The 23,451-nt window shown below is 27.9% G+C and overlaps 1 protein-coding gene across 1 annotated transcript in view; it reads right to left on the bottom strand.

The window, feature by feature from the left end:
- The window catches only part of LOC107066116 (uncharacterized), a 221,016-nt gene that overhangs the window by 179,411 nt on the left and 18,154 nt on the right, over positions 1-23,451 (bottom strand). The window contains exon 2 of the mRNA XM_089177110.1: positions 18,258-18,437. Within this exon, the coding sequence (XP_089033236.1) occupies positions 18,258-18,437 (180 nt within the window). The remainder of the gene's footprint in view (positions 1-18,257; positions 18,438-23,451) is intronic.

The raw sequence follows: 23,451 nt of genomic DNA, 5'->3' as shown, positions 1-23,451 counted from the left end.
TTACGATTTGTATCTATGAAGAGGAATATTGAATAGAAAAAAAAAAAAAAAAAAACAGCAAAATATGGAAGGAAGAAAACACAAGTACGTTTTATAATAAATAAAATATAAATTATGGCATAGAATTTGATCTTTGATCCTTTGATGATTCACGGTAAGGACGAAGTTTTTCCTTTTTGCGACGGATGCATTTAATGACGTCTAACACGTTAGATAAGTAGACTGGTGTTAATCATCGATTATAATCTGGAAACTCCTGAGATTTGATATGAGAAAAAATAAATGAAAATAGAAATAGAAAAAGACAACGAGAGTGAGAGAGAGAGAGAGAGAGAGAGAGAGAGAGAGAGAGAGAGAGAGATAGAGATAGATAGATGGATAGATAGATAAAGAGAATAAGTCTTCATACATTAACATACATATTTATGCCGGAAGTCATGGATTATTCTATTTACGTATATCTTACTATATTATATCCATATTTATCCTCAAGGAATTCCACGATGTTAAGAGAGAGAGAGAGAGAGATAGGCTATCGTTTACTCGCCATATGCCATGACAAATAATTTTCGCGCACGTTCGCTTGCTCGACTCTCGAAAACAGGTGCGCGCGAGCACTCGCGCACGTTCACTCGCATGCATGCATCCGTCCATCCGTTCAGTCCGTCCTCTCACGATGGAACTTTAGAAACTCGCTGCTTTTCTCTCTCTCTCTCTCTCTCTCTCTCTCACTCACTTCATCGTTTCTGTCTCCCATCTGTCGAGAGTTCGATAACAATGTAGATACTTTCCTGTACAAACTCATATATATATGTTTTATATTAATACATACACGTATGTAAATATCTAAATAAGTTCGTACACATATTAAGTATGTTTAATATTTTATATATATATATGTATGTATGCGTAAGCGACTTTACGCGGCCTAACTTTGTGATTTCGCATTTTTATCCGTGAGAAGGACAACCCACGTTCGATAATTATACCGGAGAAAAGTGTGTATGTATGTATGTATGTATGTACGTAGGTACGTACGACGATTCGATTCGTCACGCTCATAAAAACGAACGAGTTTTCGAGCAAGCCGTGTGTCGAGAAAATGAGAGAGTGACGTAAGCCAGTTTACATTGAGGACCTCATACGTTCATTATCGTTTCATTAGATCAGATAATTAACCCTCCGAGCTAATTGAATTCGTTTTGGAATGAATAAATTAATATCTTTCTCTCTCTCTTTCTCTCTCTCTTTCTCTGTCTTTCTATGGAATATTTTTCATTCGATTTATCCTCCTTTCTCAAACATGTAAAACACATTTCTAATTGAAGTATCTGTATTTTCTTTTTCATAGTAGAAAATCTCTATCACAGTGTTAAATAGGGTATATCAATTTAATGACAACTTATGATTCAATCGATTTTAGCCAATACTTATACAAAAAAGAATACAATTTTATGTGTTACAAATTGTTGCTAAATCTGGGGAAACGAATTTTGTTTTTTATGGTATATTAAAAAAAATAAAATATAAATATAAACAACAAAATATTAACAAATTTTCTTAGTATCCTAAAAAGATTTTACTCAAATCTATTGAATTTCATTAAAAAAACAATTGTAAATGTTACAAATTGTTACTAAATCTTTTAAAAGAAACAATTCTCTTTTTTATGGTATATTCAAAAAAATAAAATATAAATATAAACAACAAAATATTAACAAATTTTCTTAGTACCCTAAAAAGATTGAACTAGAATCCATTGAATTTCATTAAAAAACAATTGTAAATGTTAAAAACTGTTATTAAATCTTTTAAAGCAAACAATTCTCTATTTTATGGTATATTCAAAAAAATAAAATATAAATATAAACAACAAAATATTAACAAATTTTCTTAGTACCCTAAAAAGATTGAACTAGAATCTATTGAATTTTATTAAAAAAAAAATTGTAAATGTTACAAATTGTTACTAAATCTTTTAAAAGAAACAATACTCTTTTTTATGGTATATTCAAAAAAATAAAATATAAATATAAACAACAAAATATTAACAAATTTTCTTAGTATCCTAAAAAGATTTTACTCAAATCTATTAGATTTTATTTATTTATTATTTATATCTTATATAGAATTTGTAAAAATATCGATTACCCTCCCCCTCTCCTTATATCTACCGATTTGTGCATGTATCTTAATAATAATAAAAAAAAAAAAAAAACAAAATGGAAAAAAAAATGAGATGAGACTTGAGACTGCATGAAATATAAAACTCTCCGTCAAGAAGAGGGCCGATGCGAAACAATGAACTCTGTAATTTTCTCAAGCGACGACGTATACCCCCAAGACCCTTTTCACGCGGCCACCATAGCCCTGGGCTTCCAGTTTTTCTGTAGGATAAAGCCCACATTCACGTCGATCTCGTCAAGATTGAGCTATCAAGAGATCAACCTTATCGATCTTCTTTCTCTCTCTCACACTCTCTCTCTTTCTCTCTCTCTCACTTGGAAACTTCTAAGATAACTTCATCGATACAATCATACACCATACGAATGACTAATTATTATTGCATTTTTTTTTTTTATGTATAAATCATAGATAAATCAATTAATCTTAACGATCAAGACATTTGAACAATACATAACGATCATTATTCATTTGTTTATAATATTAATCGAAATAATCTAACGTGATAACACAAACGTATCCTTTCGTTGCACACATCTTTATAAATAATCGAATTAGATATTTAATTAATACGATTAATCATGTTTATATTTGAAATTTTATTTATTTAATATACGCAATAAAACGTGTTATACGATTTAAGATATTTTCATTAAAATTCTGTTTATAATAATAACTAATTAGTATTATACTTAATAAAAGTAATTAAATCCCAACGCTTAAAATTCTCTTTAAAAAAAAAAAAAAAAAAAAAAATCAACAAGTAATAAATTTTTACATTATCAATTATATATGTATTTGATAAAAGAAATAATAATATAAATTAATTCAAAAGATACTAATTGTAAGTAGTTGGGTTCAAAAAAAAAAAAACCATAATTTCGTAATAAAATGAAGAAGGGTCCATTCGTTTGATATCGCGCTCGTAAAAAATAATCCTCGACTCTTTAATGAATCCGATAAGTATAGTTGACGAAAAAAAAAAAAAAAGAAAAAAACGAAATTGGAATCCAAATTCATGGATATCACAAAAACAACGTACTCTGTTTGCACAAGAGTTTTATTCGAATTCTTGAATTCGATAGAACGAAGTTAAATCGTGTCCCGTTAATCATCGTTTAAACGACGTCATATTATCGCGTCATTTTCCTCTCGAGTTTTCAAATGCAAAAGAAAACGTATAATTCGTTACACGTGAACCAGCAATAACTTCATTACCACGTATGCTAATTATGAGAAATTAGTGCGAGGCTAATTGCAACCTACCATTCCCTCGATCAGGATTTCGATCGATCAAATGCATTCACGATCAATATTATCACGTTTTCTCTCTCTCTCTCTCTCTCTCTCTTTCGTATTAAAGGAAATAATCTTAGTAATAAAAAAAAAAAAAAAAAACAGAAAAATTAATAAATACCAAAAAAGAAAACAAAAAAGAGTAGATAATCGAATTTTTTCACAAGCACGTTTAGTTAGGTGGTAACCACGCGTGTGGTCTATTAAAAAGCAAATCATTGAACGAGTTGTTGTTGTTGTTTTTTTTTCCTTTTTCTTTTAATCCACATTGAAACGTCAAATAAATCAATTGAAAAGAGAACGGTTATTGATCTAGGTTAGTTTCAAGAGAATATATTAATTTTAACTTTTCTTATTTTCCCCATGTATCTTTCGGAATATATAACATTACATTAAGAAAGATAAGATAAAGATACCGTTTAGTATTATCAGATTGGTTGTTAGTGAACCGTAAGAGAAAAGGAAGGTACAAAGTAGATATATATATACATATACATATATACAACTGTGAAGTGTCCTACTGTCCTCAGAGGAATTTGCGAGGTCGGATCGTGCGAAGGTGAACGGAGTCGAGGACATTATGGTGTGGTGGCACTTGTAATTGCCATGAATCTACAGAAGGATCCATCGTTGAATTCTAATTCATCTTAATGTAAGAATAAGATACATGAGTTTTTACAACTTTACCTTATATTGATCGTTTCATGTAATTTCTAAGCAAAATCTGTAAGTAACGAACAAGATAAAAAAAAAAAAAAAAGAGAAAGATAAAGAAACATAAGAAAAAAAAGAAAAAGTAAGAAAACGTGTGTAAGAGTCGGTCAACCGCATCGATGAGAGAAGAAGAGTTTCAGATAAAACCTGTAGCTATCTTTGTCTTTTTCTCATTCTCTTATATATTATACACGTTAAAAGAAAGATAGAAAGAGAGATGTATAGAATGAGAGAGAAACATGGATGGAAACGCATACTAACTCACGTTAGCGAGTACCGACGCTAAGTCACGACCTACTAATGAATGATTATGCTACAATTTGCCCCGGGACGGCAGCTATTGCAATTTATTAAATTACAGTGATTCGTGGTTGGGCTCTCAGCATCCGGTAGTCGCGCGTCGCTATTCGCGAGGATAATTCAACCCCTTGTCGATTTTCGATTCCGATTTTGTCCTGGTGTTTCACGCTAAATTTCTATATGTATATATACACATATGTGTGTATGTGTGTATATATATGTATTGTATGTATGTAAGTAGATTTATCTCGATGTCTAACCTATCTGCAACGAATATTCCCCGTGAAACGTATCGTGAATGCGTGGAATCTTTCAAATGATTTTATAACTACTTGTATATATATATATGTATATATTTATATATAAAGGTTTTTTTATCTATCAGTTCGATGTGACGAATTGGTACCTTTTATCGTATTAAACCGTGAACATCGTTTTCAAGATGATATTCCAGTAATTTGACCCGTGAATTATATTATTCAAAATTGAGTATATAATTCTTGTTATATGTATTACATATATATATATAAAAATAATATCTTACATTGATCTATGATAGATAGCTTTTTTTTCTTCAATATAGGAAAGTATAATATTATTATTAATTTTTTTTATAATGAGAAAATAAATGACTTAAATATAAATTAGAAAATGTAATGGGATTAAACAAAAAATGTAACTATACAAGAGAAATTGATAGAATTATAAAATATATTTTATTATTAATTAATAATATAATAAAATTTAATATATATATTAATATATTTTTATAATATAAATTAATATAATAAAAAAAAAATTAAATGAATAAATATGTGCATGAGAAATGTGCAACTGTGCCAAAAAAAAATTGATAGAATTGCAAAACATATTTTAATATAAATTAAATATAAAAATTAATAATATAATAAAATTAAAAATATAAATATATTTTTAATATAAATTAATATAATAAAAAAAAAAATAAAAATAAATAAATGACTTAAGTATAAATTAAAAAATATAATAATAGGACTAAACAAAAAATGCAACTGTTCAAGATTAATTGATAAAACTACAAAATATATTTTAATATAAATTAAATATAAAAATTAATAATATAATAAAATTAAAAATATAAATATATTTTTAATATAAATTAATATAATAAAAAATAAATAAATATAAGTATAATTTAATAAATATATTTAATATAATTTTGTAAATAAACAAATTTGATCAAAATTAAAATGTACTTTAACATCAACGAACATTAAAATTCCTAATTAAAAAATATTTATGAATTATACAAAAATTCTATAAATAATATTTAAATAACAATTAAACGTAAAAATTAAATACGTCAAAGTTTTCATTAGTTTAACGAATAAAGGTGTGGTTAGTACACGGTAATTAGAATCTTACGTTTGATTCTCACGAGATTCTGTTTAAAATGCAACATTGAAAAAAAAAAAAAAAGGGAAGACTACTTATGGAAAATAGTGAGAGATTAGTCATCTATGTACGCTAGTGAAGGATTATTATACGTAAACGAGTTGTCACGATTAGAAGACGAAGACAAAGACAAAGACGAAGACTAAGACTAAGAGTGGAACGTTTCGCGAGATTCTATCTTCCATGATTAGCATTAAATTAGATGACAAGAGCACTATGGCTTTAGTATAAGCGTTATGCAACTACGCGATTACTATTCTTTCTTACATTGTACATACATCGTCAGTGTTACTGCGTAGTATAATATAATCTCCTTTGCTTCGATTGTTTTCTATTCTTAATAAGTAAGTATGTGTAAATATACATATATGTAGATATGTAGAAAATAATACAACACATCGAAGAAAAATTGGTCATTAGTGCAACGTTAACTGCTGCTGCGCGACCACCATCAATAAAATTGTAATGTTTTTCTTATTTTTTTCTTTTTTCTTGTCTTCTATCATCTCAATATTACTTGTATTCTTTATTACAATCGTTCTTAATTTCATCTTGCACAAGATCACTTCGAAGAACACGGATTTGTTGAAAGGAAATCGATTATTAATATCGATATCGAGTTAAGGAAAAAATTACGAATTTTAATGTCTCTCTCTCTTTCTCTAACTCATACTACTATACACTTCCATATATATATTTATAATTAAATTACTTCGTAAAATAAAAAAAGAATTGACAAATTTCTAATTTTCTAATGACGAATCTTCATTGGTAGCGTTGAGAAACAAAGAACAGAGAAGAAGAGAATGAAAACGAGAGAAGGGGTTAAAAAGAGAGAGAGAGAGAGAGAAAGAAAATCATATTAACCATCGTATATACGAGAATTCGAGACGGAATCGTTGCGTGTCGATGCAGTCATAAACAAGGAGCCATTAATTTAGCCACGAAGGATGCCCAATATCCTTCGAAAGCTTTAGCCGTGCGATGCACCACCGATAGGCAGCTAACGCGCGGATAAAATAAGTTTAAGGGCGTGAAATTGGAAGTAATTTTACAAGCCATAACGATCTACTAAATCTGTAAAATAATTAAGGGCGCAGATGTTCCACCTCTCCCGTTTTACCACCCCCGACTACTTCTTCCTTCACCTTCCCAACCCCCACGAGCTAATCCCTTCTACTTCTTCTTCTTCTTCTTCTTCTTCTTCTTACGACTGCTTCTTCTCTTTTTTTTTTTTTATTCTTCTTCTTCTTCTTTTTCTTCGAAGTCCTTTTTTTTTCCATGAATACTTTCTTGGTTCGTTGAATAACCGTATCTCGAAATTTCGAAGCTATTTTTTTCTTCTTCTACCGTCATTCCGAAATGAGATGAAGGTAAAAGATAAAACGTGGGATTTAAACGTTTGACCGAAATTAAAATGAAAATCGTACACACATATTCCGTACCGTGCTTTCTCAAATAACGGTGGTAAAAGATTATTTTCGTGATAGTAAGAAAAGTACAAGTTTTGGAAAGGAATCTGAAATTTACAAAAAAAAAAAAAAAAAAAAAAAAAAAAAAAAAAACATAAAGGAAAAGAAAAGAAAATTAACTTGGACAGAAAGTGTATGAAAAGTATTAAAAAATACCACGAACGTATTTGGCCTACTTCGAAGTTCGTAATATATTTATACCCGAGCCATGTAAACAGCTTTTATTACAGCCCTATAAGAGTAAAGTGGTCTCCTCTCTTTAAAGACCGGCATATTAATTTATCATATTTATTGTGCGATCGGTCATGGCTATTTTACGAGACTATAATTTCGTATCCTTAAAACGTATGATTATTTCCGATTAACGAAAGAATGGCCCTGATCTTACGCAATCTTCGATCGCACAATGCCTTGGGTTATTGTCCATGATGAGACGGTATGCATACGTTCCACCATACGTGACACCATTAATAATACGTAGCACGTTTCGATGATGTATATATAATACAATGCGTTGCCAAATCGATGATATGTATGTCTACCAATACTCCCGGAAATTGATTACTTTAACTTCCTACAAATTTCCTCTTTCTTATCAAATTTTATACAATTTATCCAAAATATATATCATTTTTATTAAAATATATATATAAAAAAATAATGTTCTCATTATTACTGAGTTTAATTAATTTTTATTTCACTTCCTTGTTATATTTATATACGAAGGTAACATCTTTGAAGTTTTCAGTTTAAAGAAATAATATAATAAAATTTAATATAATAAAATTTTTTTTTCCAAATCAAATTTGACAAGAAATTAATATTACTTACGTATTAACGCGACCGCAGCAACATTTCGCTAATGCGCCAATCTACATCTCAAATTGTTGCGACAAATCATAAAATAAGAAACATTATTTAAAATCAAAACACATTCAAAATTCAAAACAATTTATTTATAAAAAGTAGTCAATCGGATTTCGATAGAAAATGGGCCGCGATAGAAAATGGGCCGATATAGAATTTAACATAGATTCAAAAGAGTCTCTATTTTATTTCACCTGATGCTGTCGCCATAACCCTGACGCAACCCTGACGAAACCCTGATGCATCCCTGACGGTTGGTGTGTGCAAACAACAAGATTGCTCTTTATTGGCGCATTAGTGGAATTTTTGCAGCAGTGGCGTTAATACGTAAATACCAGATTAATCTACAAAGCATATATCTTAAATCAAACCACCAGAAAGAACAAAAAATTCTTTTATTTATTATCAACAAATCATGCCAAACATTTTTCTACATTGACATTTGTTTTCATTTCATTTTTAAAAGAACAAGAATTCCCTGTCATTATTTTTTTTTCTTTTTTTTTTGTATAACCACAGTTGTATCATACAATATGCAAGTAGAACTACTTTCTGATTGGATACGGATATAACGAGATTGAATCGGCGAATAGTATGAGTGCAAAAGTCGCCGATTCGAAATCAAGTTCATATGTTATTTTAATGTTTCACGCAAGAGAAGTTTGGCATAAAGCAAATACCTTTGGGTAAGAACGAGACGAGCAAAACCACATTCTTTCAGTTAACCACGGCAGCTGGTAGGTAAACACGTCGATACTTAGATATGTATTTTAAATACGCATACATATATACAAGTTTTATATTGATTCGAACCAGTTTTCAGTTTACTAAAATCATTTTTATTAAATTAACATAATTTAGATTGCTTTATAATAATGTAATATAAATTCAGACCACACCGTGAGTACTACTCTTACGTAATTTGTTTCATAGTTCAATGAAAATTAACAGTAATATGTAAACTAACTTAAGTATTTTTTATTCTATTCTCTCTTTGATTTGTTAATACATTCGTTATCAACGTTTGACTGTATATATTGCATAAAATCATTTCAAATATAAAACATTAAACTAAATTATTCCTATTGAACTCGTATATCACGTTTAATGTTATAAACAACATTCTAGTTACAATTACAATTAACCAGTTAAGCGTGTTTGACGATTATATCCGTCATCGTTTGATTATCGCGACACACACCGGAGCGCGCCCTGCGCACAGATCACCATACTTAACTGGTTAAATAATTATATACATATATAAATGTGTTAAAGAGTTAAAAAATAACCAATCAATACTCGTTAGGAATAAAAAATATATACATATACATATATATATATCTTACAAAACGTATGTATTATCAAATGAAGATTTCAGGGATGTAGTACCTATAAATATATAATTAATACATAAATCTAATATGAACATAAGGAAATGCTCAAAGGTGAGTACGATATCTCGTAACAGTGGGGGGCCTATTTGGTGGTGACGTTTAAATTTAAAATATCGTACCGGAAAGTGACCAGTTTTCAACGCGACCACACGCAAGGCTCGTAAAAGCGAGTAACTCTTTGCATGGATATGGGAGATGCAAGAGACGGCCCTTTCGCAATCAGCGAACTTTCCACGTGCTTACGAGCAACCAAGTCGTGGTAAGAGAAGGACTACGATGATGATGGAGGAGGAGGAGGAGGAGGAGGAGGAGGAGAAGGAAGACGACGAGAACTCGAAGTAAAAACATACCTGCTAACGATCCGCGACCACCTCATCTTGATGTCCAAGCCCGTAAACCTACCCCCCCCCCACACATTCTCCGCATCCCTTTAACGTCCACTCTAGTCCGGTTCGTCCTACTTCGCATTTAATTACAACATCGTGTACTCCTTTCCTTTTTTATATGCACCATGCACTCACTAACCTTGAAATCCTTCGCGATAACATCCCGGTCAAATATATTTGCACAAATGTCGCGTAATCGTAAGCTAACCATAAGATTTTAGTGGCTTACGTGATATTCCTTCTGCCGTAACTAACTTTACATACATGTGTGTATCAATGTATGTATGTTTTTTGTGTAAGCACGTGTGTATATAAATGCATATACATATCACTGTTAACCTGTTATAAAATCATTACTTTGATATTCTATATGTAAATGATCCAATAAGATAAAAAAAATGTTATTTTATTTTTTGTTTTATATTTTTTTTTTTTTTTACTTAATCAGTTAACTTGATTTAAAAAAAAAAAAATAATCTTATACAAATTTTATAACAGATAAAATGAACGTTACAATTAATTCACGACAATTTCATTAAGAAATTACACACATATAAGCACACGTGTTCTACGTGAACGTTTACTTAGCGAATTCATTATGGATCGAAGTATACAATGTTATATAGAATCTCGTTAATCGCGATAATACGTATATACCCACATGCAAAACCGATTTCCACGAGCTAATTACCTTGCCTAGGTGTACGGTGTTCTCAGCATCGATCGACGTTGAACTTGATCGACAGGATTACGCGTCTGATGTCAGCATTAGAAATACACTTTGGCATGTAAGAATGACTCATCTATCTATCCAACCATTTGGTACGAACTAAAACCACGAAGGTGATACGAAAAAAACAAGGTTGTACTGAGATTTTAACCATTTTCTTTGTTTGTTTGTTTCATTTTTATATAATATACTTTTGTTTTAAGTTTAACTATTATGTGTACGTTATCTTTCACCGTTGTTTTGTTTTTTTTTTATCTTCTATTTTTTGTTTTATACCCTTCGAACGTTTCTTCCCAAGCAATTAGTTTCGCAGCATTAACATTTTCGAGGCGATAAATCATTAAAGTATCGCGAACGAATCATCCACACCGAAAGTGTCGTACAATCAATCATTTTCGATCGAAAGCTCGTTAATTCGTTTTTCATCTTACTCATATATATATACATCTATATATATATATATTTTCTTCATAATATTATAAATAACTAGTCGCAATATGATAAGGTGTCTTAAAGTAAATGAAATGTCATTTTATGTAACGTAAGAACGATCGATATATATATTTGCGTATATTTGCATTTATAAGTAAATATAAATATAGTGGAAAATGATATGACAATTTCAAATGAATTATAAATTACTGTTGAGTTATTATATCTAAAGACAAAAAAAATTCTTTCAGAAAACATACAAGTAGTTGCATTTAATCGTTTGCATCGTGATCAATAACTATGTGAATCAATATTAAAGTAAATAATTAATAATAATAATTTCTTATAGGAATATCAATATATATATAAATATATCTAAAATTTAAAAAAAATATAATTATAAATATATTTTATTATTATTATTATTATAAATTATATATTTAATTATATTATTAATAGAATTAAATATATGGTTATTTCTAAAATAAAAAAATAAAAACATTATATAATTATATATAATATATTTTATATATAATAATTAATAAAATATAATAATAAAATAAATTAATAATAAATATAATAATAAATTAAAATTAATAAAATAATATAATTATAATATATAAATATGTATAATATAATATATTTATTTTTAATACAATATATATATATATATATATATATATATATATATATATATATATATATATATATATATATTATTTAATATTATAATTTTTATTATTACACTATATATTTAATTATATATTAATAATATAATTATTTATATATATATATTATATTCCTAAAATAAAAAATAAAATATAATTATTATAAGAATTTTAAAGAATTTTTTAATAGTAAATAAAAATAAAATAAAAACACTTTAACAAGATAAAAGCATACCTGTGATAGGTAGTTCATACCAACCAAAACTCATTCAACTTTGCTGGTTTATCATATACCTTCTCTCTCACACACACACACAAACACACTCTTTCTTTTACAAAGAAGATTGCTTATTAGGATGGATAGGGGGAGGGGGAGGGGGAGAGGAGGGGGAGGAGGAGGAGGAGAGGGGAGAGCTATGAAATAGAAAGGCCAGTGACAATTTGATAGATTGAGCTTTTTGTCGCTCCTCTCGTCGTTAGAGCCAGCCGCCGGTGAAATTATTGACTTTTTTGTCGGTGACCAGTCAAATAACTAGTAACGAGCCGCTTGTCCATCTCATTTGCGACCAATGGTAGCCATTGTCCCCATCATCGAGAAAGAATTACGGTAGTAGGTAGGTAGGTTCCGTCTTATGGTATACAAAACTTTATGAAAAGAACACTAACTTATTCGTAATATTATTATTATTATTATTATTATTATTATTGTTATTATTATTTAAAGAAAATTTTAAAAAGAAGAAGAAGAATATTTTTGTTCTTTTTTTTTTTTTCAAATCAATTAGATTACAATATTGTCCTTGAGACATCTTGGAATCTTATCTTTCATTATGAGATATTAAATTGATTTAAGTTTTCATTTTTTTTTACCTTCTATCTCTTCCTTTTTTTTTTTTTATTCTCCACTTCCTACATTAACTGTTGTGTGTGTGTGTGTGTGTGTGTTCATGTGTGTAAGTAAATGATATTTATTAATAATAACAGACGAGATTTATTGACCAATGTAACTAGAAGATATTTTCTCGTGAGTCTTTCGTTAGAAAAAAAAATAAAAAAAAAATAAAAAATATCTACAAGTAAGTATCTAAATAACGTATACTTATCGAAGCAGAAAATTGATCATTTGCTATCGTGAAAATTAAAGAAAAAAATAAAAAAAAAAAATAAAAAGATAATAATAAAAAGGAAGAAGAAAAAGTAGAAGAAAGAAAAATAAAGAAAAAAAAAAAGGAGAACAATTTATTTTCTCATATCGAAACATAACACATATATATATATATATAGCATGTATTTATCGAAGTAGAAATATTATCATCCAATACCGTTAAAATTTCTAACTAAAATGAATCCTCCTTTTTACTGTGTTTATCGATAAATGAATATAAAACAAAGTTAAAAAAAAAAAAAATTAAAAAGAAACCCTTCTCCTCAGAATAATAATTAATCGTTAAAATATGTATTATTAATAATAAATAATGATCCATGACGATTCATGGATAAAAAGTAATATTAAAATATACGATAAATATTCGTGTGTGCGTAAAATTTGAAAATAGTTTTACATATCGTACAGTTATAATCGAACACATAATGAAACGAATTTTTATTTTGTATAATATAATTTGTTTTTTCCTTTTTATTTTCTTTTGAAAGTAATAGCAAGTTGTGTATGTGTTGATACGAACGCGTGCAAACGTTTCACGAAATTAGCGTGAACGCTAATTTTAGATATAACGTATGTCGTGGCATACTCGCAAATGAGATCAATTCTAGTTGCTATGAATTAAGGCCGATTCTTATCTTTTTTTTATAAAGGACGTTTGAATAAAGTTTTAACTATCTTAATGTGCAAATGTCCTTGATGTCTAAAAAAACAAAAAAAAACAAAAAATTAAAAACTAAAAATTACATGGTACGTTTAATTTGAAAAGAACATAAATCACAATTTGATCGAAGATATTTCAACAAATTTTTGATTAAAATAAATTTTTTTAGATTTTAATAGGAAAATTAAAATTAATAACATTCAAACAGAATAAAAATAAATTTAAAATAAAAAACAAAATTTACAAAACTAAAAATTAGATGGTACATTTAATTTGAAAAATTACATTTGTTACAATTTGATCTAAGATATTTGAATAAATATTTGATTAACATAAATGTCATTAAATTATAACTAGAAAAATGAAAATAATAAAATTAAATATAAAAAATATGAAATAAAATATAAAATATAAAATATAAAATAAAAATTAAATATAAAAAATATAAATATATATAAAAAAAAATAATTTTTTAAAACTAAAAATGACATACCACGTTTAATTTGAAAAATTACATTTGTTACAATTTGATCTAAGATATTTGAACAATTATTTGATAACCACAAACTTCATTAAATTTCAACCAGAAAAATAAAATTAAATATAAAAAAAAAATTCAAAATTTAAAAAACCAAAAATTACATATCACGTTTAATTTAAGACAATTTGGTCTAAGATATTTGAACAAATTTTTAATTATAACATAAATTTCAATATACTTTAACCAAAAAAAACGAAAATTAACAAAATTAAATATGTAAAACAAAACCAATATAATTTCATTTAAATTCATTTTAACGAGAATGAACAAATAAAAAATAACTGAGAATTAAAAAAAGAAAAATCACCGTAAGTTTCTCAATTAAATTTAAACGACGACGACTACGATAAAGAAAAATAAAAAAAAAATAAAAACCAAAAAGGTAATATTTATAAAATCCAAGAAGTTGTTTTTTGTTCGTTAATTCATCTGCGACGTGTTACAGTCTTCGTTTTCTTTATATTCTTTAAATTTACTGAAAGAGAAGAAAAGTATATCATTCGTCATCATTAACCGTTGGTCACCGTTGGTCGTTGTGTGGCCTTTTCTTGGCTCCTCCCTTTTGGTTTAGGTACTTCCTCGTTGCTCGGTAAATCGTAAGCGGGTAAACGACGCGATTAATGATTTTATGGTTGAATTTCAGTGCTGTTTTATCTATCTCTTTCTCTCTTTCATTATTAAACGTCTGTCCAGTCGTTTGCTTTTACCCAAACCACCGGTAGCCTTATCTTTTCTTACTCATTCTCTCTCTAACTTCTAGCAATATATTATTTCATATATAACGTATGTATGTATATATGTATATATATGTGTGTACAATGATCATCGAGGATAGAATATATATATATATATATAAAAAATTAATAAAAAAAAAAAGGAAACCGAGTGGCCGTGAAATTGGTCGCAAAGCAATCACTGAAACAACCATTATTAACATCATCCATGATCATTATGGTTGCGAATGTGTTTTAAATTCTAAACGAGATTCGACGTTAATCAATTATCGTTTCTCTCTTATATTTTTTATCTTTTTTTTTTGTTGTTGTTGTAAAAAAGATCATACGAAATCTTCATCTAATCGATTCAAAAAATTTCACCTTACGTTTATATATATATATATAGAATATAATATATAATAATAATAATAATATTTTATTAAAATTATTAATTATACAATATATAATAAAATAAATAATAAAAATAGAATAACTTCGCCTACTTTTAATATCTAGATATCTAGATAATAACTAGCTGGTCCCAAGCCCAGATAAAGGAGGAGGGTTCGAGGGTGAGGCTAGCAACCTACCCTCGGTAAAAAAGTAATCGTTCCCGGAACTAACAAAATAACCTTTTTAGGCTGTGAAGTTTAGATAACAGGACAAAATCCTAAGAAGAAGAAGAAGAAGAGAAATATAGAATAATAATAAAAAAATGTTATAATTTGGTTATTCGATAATTTGATCGATAAAATACATCGATGTTTCTTACAACGATCGTAACAATTGTTTATCTTGAATACAATGGTAAAATGGTTAACATGGGGAAAATAAAAAAAAAAAAATAGTTTCTGACAATCGTCATTTCCCGTTTTTGCTCGTAAAAAGAGAAACGAAAAAGGGAAATAAAAAGGTTACGGTAAAAAAGGGCGTTCGATTACATTCGGACACGCACACACTTTCAATCGTACCTTACAATCGTAATTTTTTTTTCTTTTTTTTTTTCTAAGAAGAATAAGAAATGAAATTGAATCAAATCGATTTCTTACATCGATAATAATAATAATAATAATAATAATAATAATAATAATAATAATATATTTTTTTTTAATTAATATAATGAAAAAAAATTTCAGTTTCAAGTAAATGACATTTAAAAGTAAGATGAAATTTTTTGTTGTTGTAACAAAAAAAAAAACAAAAAGAATCGATAATATTATTATTCGAATTGTTTGATTGTTGTAGAAATGAAAATTATGTTTTTAAATAATCAATCGATCGATCTAGTCGAGAATAGAATGCGATTAGACAAAGAGCAATCCATTCTCCTGTCTTAAAGATACTTTCATTTAATACGCTACGAGACGAGATTAGATTGTAACAATACGATTTATCTTAAGATCATAAATATTCTTACGTAACAAAATTTTCATGAGAAAATAATAATTACTTAAATAATAATAATCATCATAATCATAAAAAGAAGAAGAAGAAGAAAACAAAATAATCGATGAAACTTATTGGATTTTTAACCAATTAACACTTCTATTTGTATATAACCAAGATTGGTTATACACGTATACATTAATCATTTAAATTATAATTACACGCATGTTGGTTAATAGAAAAAAAAAAAAAATTTTGCATTGTAAAGAACAATATAAAAATGATGACACAATTTATCGTTAGATGTTAACACTGCTATAATAATTATTAATGATTTAAATGAAAAATATTAAAAATAAAATATAAATCAGAAACCTACAAATTTTGATCACATTTCTATTGTAAAAATATTGTATAATAATTGTTAACATTTATATAATAATATTTATTATATAAATTTGTAAAATATTTTTACAATAGAAATGTTAATAATTGAAAATGTAAAATATTTTGAAAAATATTATTATAGTTTTATTTAAAATAAAAATATCAAATATAAAAATGATGACACAATTTATCATAAAATGTTAACAGTACTTGCTGTTGATGTCTGTGAATTAAATAAAATATAAAAAATAAAATATAAATGAGAAACCTACAAATTCTAATCACATGTCTATTAAACAATCTCATATAAAATATTTTTAAGAATATTATTTAATAGAATTCTATTCGAAATAAACCTATAGCAACGTATCAAATATCAATTTAATTAACATAAATATTAGTTATATAACAATATAACACATATATTATTCATTTCAAACTTAATTGCATGTATTCTACTTAAAAAATGATTAAAAAATTACTTACATAGTAAGAAATAATATATAAATGAAGATAGAATCGATTTCGAACAACGTTGACTATCCGGTAACCTATCTGTGACTGATGAGATAAACGAAATTCGAAATATAATACACGGTGTCAAAATGTAAACATTCTTTCTACAAACGTCACCTTGCCTTACATAAATCACAGTAAACATTCTTCCGAATGTTTTTCAATATTATTTAGTACGAAACGAACGTTTGAATACATCGGAACTCGCGTATTACATATTTCTCGTTCGTTTTATAACTTTTTCGTATTAATTTAAATCGTAATTTATTAGTTAATGAAAAAAAAACAAATAAGTTCGTTCAATTTGATATTATTTTGAAATACAACGAACGAACGATAGAAATACAAATCTTATTTGTCTACTTTCTTTTATTTTTCTTAGAAACGAGGTAATACGATTGTGACAAAACTGTAAATTGGATATCGACCGAACCAGAAAGGAGAGTCACCTGTTTCGGGTTGAACCTAGGAAAGGTAATCAGGTTCCTTACCTTGACACAAGTGCCGGCTCGTACGTTTCTGTACCATGTCATTTGCCATTTGACGAAGAAATTCTTCATCGTTAGGTAATGTGTTTCTTTTTCTAATTTCTTCGTTTTTGTTTCTTTTTTTTTTTTAATAATAAGTTATTTTATTTTCTATTATCTTAAATAAAAAAATAAGGATCGTGTAATGCGTTTAATTATTATAAAAATTTAATTGTAATTGAATACATCATTGGAACACTAGCAAAATTTAATACTTGAGACAATAAACTTTTAAATTGTTAATGTTAATTAATAATAATAATTTTATAAAATATATCAATTAGGTTTAAACATTTTTTTTTTTTTAATAATAAATTTGTTAATTTATTTTTTCCTGATCATAAATATTATCTAATATTATAAATAATTCTTTAAATAAATTTTATTATGAATTATATGAGAGAACATAGAAAATAATACATGCACTTGTTTAAATAATTTTTCTAATAATTAAACGTTAACAAATATTTAAACGACTCACCATACAGATCGTAGGCAATTGTCCATGAATCCTATTATTGGTATAAATATTCTCCGATCCTTTTTGAATATCCTGATGAGATCTCGATGACAAAGTATTAATGTTGCTCGAATTTGCCACGTGACTCGTTGGTAATGTAGAAGTTAATGGTAAATCCGGTCGGAAGAACCACGTTGGCCACTGTAAAAAAAAAAAAGAAAAATTAACAAAACAAATACAATTTAACATAATACAAAAATTTATAATTCATATCAAACAAATTTCACATACATTCGTTTCAAATTTATTGCATTCGAATTGATAGAAAAAACGTATCATCAAAAATTATTCCAATAACGTGATAAAATTTAAAGAAAACGTGTCAACGTGTTTGTATTATAAATTTTTATCATTTAAAAAAACAAAACAAAAAAAAATAAAAAGAATTCTAGTTTGTTTCTACAATCGTGCAGCTTCTCGTAAACGAGAGACACCGTTCAACTTAAAAGTCATCTGCCAGGCATATTATCGGCAGAACATCGTGGATGAAAGGTTCTTTAACCGTCGGGGGTGGGTGGGAGGTGGAGGAGGGAGGAGTAGGAGGTGGGGGGAGGGGAGGGGGGAAATAAAGACGATGAGGCGTTAGGTATTCTCGTCCGAATACTACCCATCCTTTCTAACAAAGATAGACGACACGAGTTGTCGACGACCCTGCGGAGTCGTCTTAGCGAAAGACGTTGTTGGTTGGCTCCTTTCGAGGTCGCCAAGCGTGTGTGGTCCATTGTGAGCGTGTCTCTCGCGTGAAAAAAGATCAGAAAAGAAAAGAGATTCTCTCGTAAGATCGTAAGATCCTCGTGCCTTTTCTTAACAAACTATATTTGGCGCCTCGAATCAAACATCTCCTTCTTTTAACTCTTTTTTTTTTTTTTTCTTTCAAAACACATTTCAAAAATTGTATTCGAAATTTTTTTTTTTTTTTTGTATTCTTCTCAACAAACATTTTCAAAATTAATACGTTGACCTTGATCGTAATTTAATTTAATACGAATAGATAATTAAATGAACATTAAGTTAACATCATCGAAATAAAATTTTTTGTTGTTGCAACTTAAATGTAATCATTTTGATATGATAATAAATACAATTACAAATTGTAACTTGATTTTTAATTTTGTATATATATATATATATATATATATATATATATATATATATATAATAAATATTTGATTCTAATTAAATTATTGTATTATATCTCGACATGTAACTGTAAGATAATATGAAGAAGAAATAAAACAAAGATAGATAGAAGATGCAATCTAAAGTCTAGATATATATACGTTGACACGTAGCAATGCATCTAAAACATGGCTCGCAGCCAGTAGAAAAGGAAATATTTGTCAGCGCGTTGTTGACACGTGCGAATTATATTCTTTACCACGTGAGGGGTTATATACCTGCATTGATAATAGGCATTTACAGACTGAGGAAACGAAAGGTGTTTCATTTCACGAAATACATATACACCTATACGTGCTGTTGCTGCTGCTGTTGCACGTCATGATTTTCATTCTGCTGATCTAACATATTTGCACAGACGAGAAAAAGATAGAAAAAATAGACAAACAGATGTATATTTGAAAAAATATTTCATTTACAATGGAACCTTTAGTATTCAACAATTTGATATTAGGAATGTTTCAAATGTACATATTGTATTACATTTATTATTATTTATATTACAAAACGTGTCTTATTAATTACCAGTTATCGTGTCATAATTTTTATATTGGTATTACATCATTGCATCTAAATACAAGAACTGAACTATGATTTAAGTTAGTTTTTTATAATACAAAAATTCCTTCATTCTTATGTTTCTTTATTAACTTGAAAACTAAAGGTTGTATACGTATAGGTATATGTATGTACACGTAATAATATCATAGTTTAACGATGACAAGTTTTTATACATTTTTCACATAACTCTCTTAGATTCTTGCGCCATAGTTCTAACATTCTAGTAACTTAGTTATTTTCAACTACGACGTATGAACATCGCAACAGGATTTGTACACGACGTAATGGAAAGGAGAGTCCAATCGGTGGCTTTAAGAAGAAGATGAAGGAGAGTAAGGGGAGAGAAGAAGGGGTATAATTTCGGGGTGGTCTGGTAAATGTCTCTTGTCGTTACCTCCGTAGCAGTTAACGCCAAAACCGAAATAATAAACTCCTAAAATTCGTGAGTTAACGTGCTCTACTTCGAACATCGTGATTCTAATCGGAGCCATCGAATTATTTTCTATTTATCGAACTGGCATACCAACGAATCATACAAAACAGTTCAACAGTTTCTTTCTCTCTTTCTCTTTCACTCACTTTATTTTTTTATTTTTATTTTTTTTTTATTTTTTTTTTGAACAAGAAACACATTTATTTAACCTTGATAAGAAAGAAATTGAAAATAATATTACATTGATCTAATTATAAAGAATATTTTTCTACCTTTCAACATTTTGATCGAGTTTTATTACTTTCTTTTGTATCTTTTTTTATTTTTTATTCAATTTACACGGGCATTTTTCGAAACGATAGAAGGTAGGAAGGTGTCGGTATTAAATGTAGATACATTGCTAATCGACTAGACGTAAGATCGCTACTGAATTTTTTGCGATAATTTATTTGCCACATTGAGTCATAAAAACGTAGAAAGAAAAACAATCTAATGCAACGTTTGACGCTTTCTAACTGTTTGATTTACCTCGATGAACGTGTCTATGAAGAAAAAAAAAACAAAAAAAAAAAAAAAACTTGTCCTTCCATTTGAGAGAGAAAAAGAGAGAGAGAGAGAGATATGTATTATAAAATATTTCTCTGACGGAAATCCTACTTCTCGTATCTTTTTTCTTTCTTCTCTTTATGCGTTAATATTATTTAATATAAAACTATAAATATTTTTTTTTTTTTTTTTTTCAAATAAATACAAGGAAAAAATTACAAAGATTTTCAATGAAAGATAAGACAATTGATATTCCCCGATGGAAGAATAAAAAATATAAAAACAAGATCACAACCTTGCTGAACGTAATAAAACGATCGATATACAGAACGTTTTATTGTCTTTTTTTAATATCATTCAAAGTAAATGAAGTCACGAAAAGATATAATCATCATCAGAGTAATCAAAGAACGGATCATAATTTTCTCATTTTTAATCTCACATTCAAAACTGAATCGTAAGAGGAGGTTTTTTTTCTTCTAACGTTGTCGAAAGAAACTAACATTATATCTTAAGTCAAAACGTCAGCTGGCCAATGGACGTTCTCGTTCGAACTCTTTAACCCTATGTTAGAGAATTTCTCGTAATGTCAAAGCATCCAGGATACTTTAATGAGATAAACGGGAGTCAAACTACTTCATTAACGAAGCGACCTCGAAGAAAACCTCTACGATAGTTTATATCATCTTTTATTTCTAGGACTAGAATTATACCACAAGCTTAATGTTTTTCTAGTAATAAATAGTTTTATTAGAATCATACACGCACGTATACATATTATATTTTTTTTTTTTTTTTAATGTTATACAAGTAATTTATAGTAATTATGGTACGTAATATTTTATGTTTAAATACAGTTGAACTTGTAGTATAGAAAAATTGATTATTCCAACAATTTTCATTATCGAAATGAATTATTTGTCGAACACTGTGCATAACACTTTTGGACTCTTGTCACTTGCAGATTGAATCACAAATTTATTTATATTTTTTTATATAAAATATATACAATATATATAATTATATTATAAAAAAAAACTTTTATATAAAAAAAGATATAAATAAATTTGTGATTCAACCTGCAAGTGACAATTGTCGAAAAGTGTTATGCAAAGTGTTCGAATAATAATGCATTTCGATAATAGAAAATATTTTTTTTATAAAAAAAGTTATATAACAGTTTGATATTAAAGTATATTTAAATTATGACCAAACTAATGGATATAAAATTTTGCAAAATTGATTAGGGGTTTCATCGAAAGTTAACATTTGTATTTACTTCCTTAATGTTAAACGAAAAACAATATATATAAGAACAATTGTTAATAATTTATATATATATATACATAGATACTTTAAGTACCAACCAGTTTATTGAATTTCATCGTACATAAGGAATCATCCTCATCATCATCATCATCATCATCATCATCATCATTATCATCATCATCATCATCATCATCATCGTCGTCATTTAGGATGACCACAAAGTGAAGAGGTGAAGTCTTCGTAGGGATATCTCTTGGAAAAATCTCTCATTCTCGTCGATAAGTGAAAATTACGTTTGCCCATTGCGAGGTGTATCGAGTGCGAGGGGAAAGAAATAAATGCGGAACCTTCGGGGCAATGCGTTTCGGATATACTGCGGAACGAAAGAGTTGCGGAGGAGGGGGATAATTACGCGTTTTACCGAACATTACACTTACGTCGAGGCAATTTCGCGACAGGTATCAATTTCGAAGCGACACGCTACCGCCGAGTACCACAGGGATATAGTATAGTATATTTTCAAAGGGACGAACAGTATGAAAAAGAGAATGAGAGAGAGAGAGAGAGAAAAACAGAGAAGTAGAGAGAGAGAGACAGAGAAAGGGATGATGACCAACGCCGTCTAAAAGCACGCCGTAGTTCAACTTCGTGTGTGACCTATGCAAATCGACAAAGTTAGATTTGCTATTGCATTGATATATCTACAGATATATATATAAAAATATAAAAGTATATTTTTCATTTTTGACCTATGTTTACTAAAATTATTTTACTCAATACAGTGTATCCAATATACCATATAAATATTGGATAATATTTTGTGAACACCATGTATACAACTAGTGTATAATAACCATTGAAATATAAGTAAAGTGCATTAGAATATTAAAATAATTTTTAATTAATCGAAAGTAATATGTATTGATGTTTAAAATCTCACTGTATATGTTCGGAACATTTAATATGTGTTCATAGATGACAACGAGTCAGTCTAAAAGTGAATTTCGAAGAAGACGGTAGATAGATCATATACTCGGTGTTTTTAGGTAACAATACACATTTGCAACGATTAATTAACAATAATTTAAATATTCTAGTGCACTCTACCTACATTAGAATAGTTATTATACATACAGAGTGTTAAAAAAAAAAAAACCATTTAATATT

The sequence above is a fragment of the Polistes dominula genome, unplaced genomic scaffold (assembly GCF_049000335.1).
Source record: "Polistes dominula isolate Pdom_NZ unplaced genomic scaffold, Pdom_raw_medaka contig_20, whole genome shotgun sequence".
Classification (NCBI taxonomy): Eukaryota; Metazoa; Arthropoda; class Insecta; order Hymenoptera; family Vespidae; genus Polistes; species Polistes dominula.
The sequence above is the reverse complement of the archived record's forward strand: the minus strand, read 5'-3'. Positions and strand labels throughout refer to the sequence as shown.